Below are 10,000 nucleotides of genomic sequence, written 5' to 3' on the forward strand. Positions count from 1 at the left end.
TTCTTCAGCAAAACCGTCTCCAGTTTAATTTTTAAAAAAGCTTTTGTCGACTGTTGAGGTAAAGAAAGAAGTGAAGAATTTGGGGAAGGCCAGGCCATGTCAAATTCAGCCCCGTTATAAACCGTGTCCGCCAATTCGCCGGTTTGCGAGTTCACCCTTTGCAAGATGTCGGGGGGATCGGAGCGCTCCCACGGACGGCGGGAGTTTACTGCACTCCTAAGAGCGCAAAATCAGACTGGTTTAAGTCGGAAAGCCTTCATTCTTTGCTGGGCGTAGTTTATCCTTAATTCTTTCATGGGATGTGGGTGTCACTGGCAAGGCCAGCATTTGTTGCCCATCCCTAATTGCCCCCTTGAATTGAGCGGCTTTCTGAGCCATTTCAGAGGGGCAGTTAAGAGTCGACCACATGGCTGTGGGTCTGGAGTCACATGTAGGCCAGACCGGGGTAAGGACGGCAGGTTTCCCTTCCCTAAAGGGGCATTAGTGAACCAGATGGGTTTTTACGACAATCCATGATGGTTGTCATGGTCACCATTACTGATAGGAGATTTTTATTACAGATTTGTTGGATTTAAGTATCCCCAGCTGCCATGCTAAGGTTTAAACTCATGTCTCCCACAGATCATTAGTCCAAACCTCTGGATTGCTAGTCCAGTGATATAACCATCCATCTTCAGCTGCTTCATCAATGACCTTCCTTCCATCATAAGGTCAAAAGTGGGGATGTTCGCACAATGTTCAGCACCGTTCGCGATTCCTCAGATACTGAAGCGGTCCGTGTCCAAATACAGCAAGACCTGGACAATATCCAGGCTTGGGCTGACAAGTGGCAAGTAACATTCGCGTCACACAAATGCCAGGCAATGACCATCTCCAACAAGAGAGAATCCAGCCATCGCCCCTTGACATTCAATGGCATCACCATCACTGAATCCCCCACTATCAACATCCTGGGGGTTACCATTGACCAGAAACTGAACTGGACCAGCCATATAAATACTGTGGCTACAAGAGCAGGTCAGAGGCTGGGAATCCTGTGGTGAGTAACTCACCTCCTGACTCCCCAAAACCTGTCCACCATCTACAAGGCACAAGTCAGGAGTGTGATGGAATACTCCCCACTTGCCTGGATGAGTGCAGCTCCCACAACACTCAAGAAGCTCGACACCATCCAGGACAAAGCAGCCACTTGATTGGCACCCCATCTACATATATGCACTGAGTTGAAATGTGAGGGAATGTCCATTTTGAGTTAAAAATAGCTCAAGTATTGTTATTTAGGGTTGGACAGAGCTCATTATTGGCTCCTAATTTTCACAGGGCAAGGAAATTGAGTATGAAGTATTCATATAAGAATGAGAAGTGATCTCATTGAGACATATAAAATTTTTACAGGGCTTGACAGGGTAGATACAGGAAGATGGGGGGGGTGAAGTCTAGAACCAGGGGACACAGTCTCAGGATAAGGGGGCAGCCATATAAAACTGAGATGAGGAGGAATTTCTTCACTCGGGGGGTGGTGAATCTTTGGAATTCTCTAGCCCAGAGGGCTGTGGAGGCTCAGTCACTGAGCGTGTTCAAGGTAGAAATCGATAGACTTCTGGAGACTAATGGCAGCACCTTCCAAACCCGCGACCACTACCATCTAGAAGGACAAGGGCAGCAGACACATGGGGAACACCACCACCTGGAAGTTCCCCTCCGAGCCCCTCACCATCCTGACTTGGAAATATATCGGCCGTTCCTTCACTGTCACTGGGTCCAAATCCTGGAGCTCCCTCCCTAACAGCACGGTGGGTGTACCTACACCACAGGGACTGCAGCGGCTCAAGAAGGCTGCTCACCCACCACCTTCTCAAGGGGGCAATTGGGGATGGGCAATAAATGCTGGGCCCAGCCAGCGACATTCCATGAATGAATTAAAAACTGGGGGTAGTGCGGGTAAAATGGTGTTGAGGTAGATGATCAGCCACGTCTGGTTGAATGGTAGAGCAGGCTCAACAGGCCAAATAGCCTACTCCGCCTCCTGTTTCCAATAAGTTGCACATCTCTGGGAGCCAGTTGACAGTGTCACTAGATAATGATGTAACATGTTGTTTCAGCTGAAGAGAGATTAAAGTTTATCAGTCAGCAGCAGGGCCAGCCTGATGAGGCCTGTTGGACATATGCACATCTGGCCCACTCCTCCGAAGGATCCTGCTGTAAGGGTTCAGTTAGGGCTGGTTTTCCAGGAAGCTCCCACTTCCGCCACCCTCCATGTCCTCGTAAGCTGCACGCTTCCCTCATCCTAGCAACCTGAGTGTGCACCTTCTATAAAGAGAGGCTTCACCACGTTGCTGTTTGTGGGAGCTGGCTGTGCGCAGATTGGCTGCCTGTGTCTGCAGCAGTGACTGCAGGAAACCATGGCTTGAAGGAGAAAAAACAAATGTTTCATGGGCTGTGAAGTGCTCTGGAATGTCCTGAGGCTGTGAGAGGCGCTATAGTTCATTCCTTTTGCCTCACCCAGACAGCAGAGGAGCAAGCCTAATAGGCAGTACCACTATATCTCGATGTGTGTATTTGTGAGTGTGCGTGTATGTGTGTGTGCGTGTATGTGGGTGTGTGCAAGCACGTGCATGTGGTGTGTATGTGTGCGCGCATGTATGTGGTGTGCATGCAAGCGTGTGTGCACGTGTATGTGTTTGCAAACGTGCGCGCGTGTATGTGGTTTGTGTATGTGGTTGTAAGTGTATATGTGGTGTGTGTAACCGTGTGCGTGCGTGTATGTGGTGTGTATCTGTGTGAGTGTACATGTGCCTGTATTCGTGTCTGTGTGGGTGGTGTGTGTGTGTGTCTGTGTGAGCCTGTATTTTCCCTTGAGTTTCAGAGATTGCAAAGTGATTCGAATTGAGCTGTTGAAAATGAGACGATGTTAAGACGTGCGGGGTGAAACTATTTGCTCTGCTGTGGGCCGGGCGGGTGCAATTCAAAAACCAAGGGGGCAGACCCTTCAACTGAGAGCCAGGCCGTTCAGGGGTGATGTCAGGAAGCATCTTCTCCTCACGCACACAGGGGAGTGGGAATCTGCAACTCTGTTCCTCAGAGGAGCTGTAGATCTTTGGGTGGGGGCTGCATCGATGTGGGAAGAAGTCAGTTGGTGCTTTGAGGACTGGCGTAGATGGATTTTTGTTGGAGTTGGGTCATGGAGGGATAGCACGATATGGGGCAGGTTAGCCACACTCTGATTGAGCAGTGGAACAGACCCTACAGGGTAATGGCCTCCTCCCACTGCCCAGCCTCGTGAGGCGGCTGAGGGGTGAGAGGGATGCAGCTGCTCCCTTTGCGAGCGAGGGGAGTGGAGATGTCGAGGTGGAGGGGGAGTGGGGACTGGGCTGCGGAGGGTGGGTCTGTGCTGGTTACTGTGGAAGGGTTGAATGGGGACTGGGCTGCGGAGGGTGGGTCTGTGCTGGTTACTGTGGGAGGGGGAGTGGGGACTGGGCTGCGGAGGGTGGGTCTGTGCTGGTTACTGTGGGAGGGGGAGTGGGGACTGGGCTGTGGAGGGTGGTTACTGTGGGAGGGGGAGTGGGGACTGGGCTGTGGAGGGTGGGTCTGTGCTGGTTTCTGTGGGAGGGGGAGTGGGGACTGGGCTGCGGAGGGTGGGTCTGTGCTGGTTACTGTGGGAGGGGGAGTGGGGACTGGGCTGCAGAGGGTGGGTCTGTGCTGGTTACTGTGGAAGGGTTGAATGGGGACTGGGCTGCGGAGGGTGGGTCTGTGCTGGTTACTGTGGGAGGGGGAGTGGGGACTGGGCTGCGGAGGGTGGGTCTGTGCTGGTTACTGTGGGAGGGTTGAATGGGGACTGGGCTGCGGAGGGTGGGTCTGTGCTGGTTACTGTGGGAGGGGGAGTGGGGACTGGGCTGCGGAGGGTGGGTCTGTGCTGGTTACTGTGGGAGGGGGAGTGGGGACTGGGCTGCGGAGGGTGGGTCTGTGCTGGTTACTGTGGGAGGGGGAGTGGGGACTGGGCTGTGGAGGGTGGGTCTGTGCTGGTTACTGTGGGAGGGGGAGTGGGGACTGGGCTGCGGAGGGTGGTTCTGTGCTGGTTACTGTGGGAGGGGGAGTGGGGACTGGGCTGCGGAGGGTGGTTACTCCGGGAGGGGGAGTGGGGACTGGGCTGCGGAGGGTGGGTCTGTGCTGGTTACTGTGGGAGGGTTGAATGGGGACTGGGCTGCGGAGGGTGGGTCTGTGCTGGTTACTGTGGGAGGGTTGAATGGGGACTGGGCTGCGGAGGGTGGGTCTGTGCTGGTTACTGTGGGAGGGGGAGTGGGGACTGGGCTGCGGAGGGTGGGTCTGTGCTGGTTACTGTGGGAGGGTTGAATGGGGACTGGGCTGCGGAGGGTGGGTCTGTGCTGGTTACTGTGGGAGGGGGAGTGGGGACTGGGCTGTGGAGGGTGGGTCTGTGCTGGTTACTGTGGGAGGGGGACTGGGGACTGGGCTGCGGAGGATGCGTCTGTGTTGGTTACTGTGGGAGGGTTGAATGGGGACTGGGCTGCGGAGGGTGGGTCTGTGCTGGTTACTGTGGGAGGGGGAGTGGGGACTGGGCTGCGGAGGGTGTGTCTGTGCTGGTTACTGTGGGAGGGGGAGTGGGGACTGGGCTGCGGAGGGTGGTTACTGTGGGAGGGGGAGTGGGGACTGGGCTGTGGAGGGTGGGTCTGTGCTGGTTACTGTGGAAGGGTTGAATGGGGACTGGGCTGCGGAGGGTGGGTCTGTGCTGGTTACTGTGGGAGGGGGAGTGGGGACTGGGCTGCGGAGGGTGGGTCTGTGCTGGTTACTGTGGGAGGGGGAGTGGGGACTGGGCTGCGGAGGGTGGTTACTGTGGGAGGGGGAGTGGGGACTGGGCTGTGGAGGGTGGGTCTGTGCTGGTTACTGTGGGAGGGGGAGTGGGGACTGGGCTGCGGAGGGTGGTTACTGTGGGAGGGGGAGTGGGGACTGGGCTGCGGAGGGTGGTTACTGTGGGAGGGGGAGTGGGGACTGGGCTGTGGAGGGTGGGTCTGTGCTGGTTACTGTGGGAGGGTTGAATGGGGACTGGGCTGCGGAGGGTGGGTCTGTGCTGGTTACTGTGGGAGGGGGAGTGGGGACTGGGCTGCGGAGGGTGGGTCTGTGCTGGTTACTGTGGGAGGGGGAGTGGGGACTGGGCTGCGGAGGGTGGTTACTGCGGGAGGGGGAGTGGGGACTGGGCTGCGGAGGGTGGTTACTGCGGGAGGGGGAGTGGGACTGGGCTGCGGAGGGTGGTTACTGCGGGAGGGGGAGTGGGGACTGGGCTGCGGAGGGTGGTTACTGCGGGAGGGCCATGCTCCCTTCTCACTCCTGTGGTTATTTGGATCCACAGATTGACGAGCTGCCAGAAGGAGCGGTGAAATCGCCATCAAACAAATACCCCATCTTTTTCTTTGGCACCCACGAGACGTAAGTCAGCACCTGTGGCTTTTCACTCTTCTCCCTTTCACATGATCTGGCGTCTCTCTCTCTGCACATCTGGCTCAGTCTGTTTGTCTCACCTTCCGGCTGAATCGCCCTGTCTCTCACTCTGTGTCCCTCTCGCTCCCTCGCTCTGTGTGTCCCCCTCTCGCTCTGTGTGTCCCCCTCTCGCTCTGTGTGTCCCCCTCTCGCTCTGTGTGTCCCCCTCTCGCTCTGTGTGTCCCCCTCTCGCTCCCTCCCTGGGAGTGTCGGTCTGGATTGTGTGAGAAATGTTTGACTCATTAGGAGAGAGAGCTGGAGAATGTTGTCTCCTTTCAGATCCTGCTTTAACGCCTGTAACCCCTTGTGTTCCCGCCCCCCCTACCCCCTCACAGTGCCTTTCTGGGACCCAAGGACCTATTTCCATATGAGGAATCCAAGGAGAAGTTGGGAAAGCCAAACAAACGAAAAGGTTTCAGTGAGGGGTTGTGGGAAATCGAGAATAATCCCACAGTGAAGAAGTCGGGTTACCAGGTGTGTGTCTTTGGTTTTAGGCCTGTGTCCGCACTGTTGAAAGGCAAGTCCATCGCTGCTCGATAATTCCAATTCTCAGATTGGCTTTCCTCCGATTCCATACATCAGTGATGTGAGTGAAGATAACAGCAACCCCACCCTCCCCCTGTCCTCACGGACCTACACTGGCCCCCAGTCAGGCTAAACCCTGATTTTAAAATTCTCAGCCTTGTTTTCAAATCCCTCCATTATCTCGCCCTCTGCTCCCTATCTCTGTAACCTCCTCCAGCCCCTACACCCCTCCCTATCTCTGTAACCTCCTCCAGCCCCTACACCCCTCCCTATCTCTGTAACCTCCTCCAACCCCTACACCCCCTCCCTATCTCTGTAACCTCCTCCAGTCCCCTATACCCCTCCCTATCTCTGTAACCTCCTCCAGCCCCTACACCCCTCCCTATCTCTGTAACCTCCTCCAGCCCCTACACCCTTCCCTATCTCTGTAACCTCCTCCAGCCCCTACACCCCTCCCTATCTCTGTAACCTCCTCCAGCCCCTACACCCCTCCCTATCTCTCTAACCTCCTCCAGCCCCTACACCCCTCCCTATCTCTGTAACCTCCTCCAGCCTCTACACCCCTCCCTATCTCTGTAACCTCCTCCAGCCCCTACTCCCCTCCCTATCTCTGTAACCTCCCCCAGCCCCTACACCCCTCCCTATCTCTGTAACCTCCTCCAGCCCCTACTCCCCTCCCTATCTCTGTAACCTACTCCAGCCCCTACTCCTCTCCCTACCTCTGGAACCTCCTCCAGTCCCTACAGCCCTCCCTATCTCTGTAACTTCCTCCAGCCCCTACACCCCTCCCTATCTCTGTAACCTCCTCCAGCTCCTACACCCCTCCCTATCTCTGTAACCTCCTCCAGCCCCTACACCCCTCCCTATCTCTGTAACTTCCTCCAGCTCCTACACCCCTCCCTATCTCTGTAACCTCCTCCAGCTCCTACACCCCTCCCTATCCCTGTAACCTCCTCCAGCCCCTACACCCCTCCCTATCTCTGTAACCTCCTCCAGCTCCTACACCCCTCCCTATCTCTGTAACCTCCTCCAGCCCCTACACCCCTCCCTATCTCTATAACCTCCTCCAGCCCCTACACCCCTCCCTATCTCTGTAACCTCCTCCAGCCCCTACACCCCTCCCTATCTCTGTAACCTCCTCCAGCCCCTACACCCCTCCCTATCTCTGTAACCTCCTCCAGCCCCTACACCCCTCCCTATCTCTGTAACCTCCTCCAGCCCCTACACCCCTCCCTATCTCTGTAACCTCCTCCAGCCCCTACACCCCTCCCTATCTCTGTAACCTCCTCCAGCCTCTACACCCCTCCCTATCTCTGTAACCTCCTCCAGCCCCTACTCCCCTCTCTATCTCTGTAACCTCCTCCAGCCCCTACACCCCTCCCTATCTCTGTAACCTCCTCCAGCCCCTACACTCCTCCCTATCTCTGTAACCTCCTCCAGCCCCTACTCCCCTCCCTATCTCTGTAACCTCCTCCAGCCCCGACACCCCTCTCTATCTCTGTAACCTCCTCCAGCCCCTACACCCCTCCCTATCTCTGTAACCTCCTCCAGCCCAAACACCCATCCCTATCTCTGTAACCTCCTCCAGCTCCCTATCTCTGTAACCTCCCCCAGCCCCTACACCCCTCCCTATCTCTGTAACCTCCTCCAGCCCCTACTCCCCTCCCTATCTCTGTAACCTACTCCAGCCCCTACTCCTCTCCCTACCTCTGGAACCTCCTCCAGTCCCTACAGCCCTCCCTATCTCTGTAACTTCCTCCAGCCCCTACACCCCTCCCTATCTCTGTAACCTCCTCCAGCTCCTACACCCCTCCCTATCTCTGTAACCTCCTCCAGCCCCTACACCCCTCCCTATCTCTGTAACTTCCTCCAGCTCCTACACCCCTCCCTATCTCTGTAACCTCCTCCAGCTCCTACACCCCTCCCTATCCCTGTAACCTCCTCCAGCCCCTACACCCCTCCCTATCTCTGTAACCTCCTCCAGCTCCTACACCCCTCCCTATCTCTGTAACCTCCTCCAGCCCCTACACCCCTCCCTATCTCTATAACCTCCTCCAGCCCCTACACCCCTCCCTATCTCTGTAACCTCCTCCAGCCCCTACACCCCTCCCTATCTCTGTAACCTCCTCCAGCCCCTACACCCCTCCCTATCTCTGTAACCTCCTCCAGCCCCTACACCCCTCCCTATCTCTGTAACCTCCTCCAGCCCCTACACCCCTCCCTATCTCTGTAACCTCCTCCAGCCCCTACACCCCTCCCTATCTCTGTAACCTCCTCCAGCCTCTACACCCCTCCCTATCTCTGTAACCTCCTCCAGCCCCTACTCCCCTCTCTATCTCTGTAACCTCCTCCAGCCCCTACACCCCTCCCTATCTCTGTAACCTCCTCCAGCCCCTACACTCCTCCCTATCTCTGTAACCTCCTCCAGCCCCTACTCCCCTCCCTATCTCTGTAACCTCCTCCAGCCCCGACACCCCTCTCTATCTCTGTAACCTCCTCCAGCCCCTACACCCCTCCCTATCTCTGTAACCTCCTCCAGCCCAAACACCCATCCCTATCTCTGTAACCTCCTCCAGCTCCCTATCTCTGTAACCTCCTCCAGCCCCTACACCCCTCCCTATCTCTGTAACCTCCTCCAGCCCCTACACCCATCCCTATCTCTGTAACCTCCTCCAGCCCCTACACCCCTCCCTATCTCTGTAACCTCCTCCAGCTCCCTATCTCTGTAACCTCCTCCAGCCCCTACATCCCTCCCTATCTCAGTAACCTCCTCCAGCCCCTACACCCCTCCCTATCTCTGTAACCTCCTCCAGCCCCTACACCCCTCCCTATCTCTGTAACCTCCTCCAGCCTCTACACCCCTCCCTATCTCTGTAACCTCCTCCAGCCCCTACACCCCTCCCTATCTCTGTAACCTCCTCCAGCTCCCTATCTCTGTAACCTCCTCCAGCCCCTACACCCCTCCCTATCTCAGTAACCTCCTCCAGCCCCTACACCCCTATCTCTGTAACCTCCTCCAGCCTCTACACCCCTCCCTATCTCTGTAACCTCCTCCAGCCCCTACTCCCCTCCCTATCTCTGTAACCTCCTCCACCCTCTACACCCCTCCCTATCTCTGTAACCTCCTCAAGCCCCTATACCCCCATCATCTCTGTAACCTCCTCAAGCCCCTACACCCCTCCCTATCTCTGTAACCTCCTCCAGCTCCTACGCCCCTCCCTATCTCTGTAACCTCCTCCAGTCCCCTACACCCCTCCCTATCTCTGTAACCTCCTCCAGCCCCTACACCCCTCCCTATCTCTGTAACCTCCTCCAGCCCCTACACCCCTCCCTATCTCTGTAACCTCCTCCAGCCCCTACACCCCTCCCTATCTCTGTAACCTCCTCCAGCTCCTACAGCCCTCCCTATCTCTGTAACCTCCTCCACCCTCTACACCCCTCCCTATCTCTGTAACCTCCTCAAGCCCCTATACCCCCATCATCTCTGTAACCTCCTCAAGCCCCTACTCCCCTCTCTATCTCTGTAACCTCCTCCAGCCCCTACACCCCTCCCTATCTCTGTAACCTCCTCCAGCCCCTACACCCATCCCTATCTCTGTAACCTCCTCCAGCCCCTACACCCCTCCCTATCTCTGTAACCTCCTCCAGCTCCCTATCTCTGTAACCTCCTCCAGCCCCTACATCCCTCCCTATCTCAGTAACCTCCTCCAGCCCCTACACCCCTCCCTATCTCTGTAACCTCCTCCAGCCCCTACACCCCTCCCTATCTCTGTAACCTCCTCCAGCGTCTACACCCCTCCCTATCTCTGTAACCTCCTCCAGCCCCTACACCCCTCCCTATCTCTGTAACCTCCTCCAGCTCCCTATCTCTGTAACCTCCTCCAGCCCCTACACCCCTCCCTATCTCAGTAACCTCCTCCAGCCCCTACACCCCTATCTCTGTAACCTCCTCCAGCCTCTACACCCCTCCCTATCTCTGTAACCT

The 10,000-nt window shown here is 56.5% G+C and overlaps 1 protein-coding gene across 2 annotated transcripts in view; it reads left to right on the forward strand.

The window, feature by feature from the left end:
- Nucleotides 1-10,000, forward strand: part of LOC144677716 (hepatoma-derived growth factor-like) — a 31,978-nt gene that overhangs the window by 14,994 nt on the left and 6,984 nt on the right. Inside the window, exons 1-3 of one of the 2 annotated variants that reach the window (XM_078537747.1) lie at nucleotides 2,151-2,264; nucleotides 5,363-5,439; nucleotides 5,826-5,964. In XM_078537747.1, the coding sequence (XP_078393873.1) occupies nucleotides 2,166-2,264; nucleotides 5,363-5,439; nucleotides 5,826-5,964 (315 nt within the window). In that variant the 5' untranslated portion in view covers nucleotides 2,151-2,165. Of the gene's footprint in view, nucleotides 1-2,150; nucleotides 2,265-5,362; nucleotides 5,440-5,825; nucleotides 5,965-10,000 lie in introns of those variants that run through there. The other variant, XM_078537748.1, reaches the window with a different exon arrangement.

The sequence above is a fragment of the Cetorhinus maximus genome, unplaced genomic scaffold, assembly GCF_964194155.1.
Source record: "Cetorhinus maximus unplaced genomic scaffold, sCetMax3.hap1.1 HAP1_SCAFFOLD_2932, whole genome shotgun sequence".
In the NCBI taxonomy this organism is placed as follows: domain Eukaryota; kingdom Metazoa; phylum Chordata; class Chondrichthyes; order Lamniformes; family Cetorhinidae; genus Cetorhinus; species Cetorhinus maximus.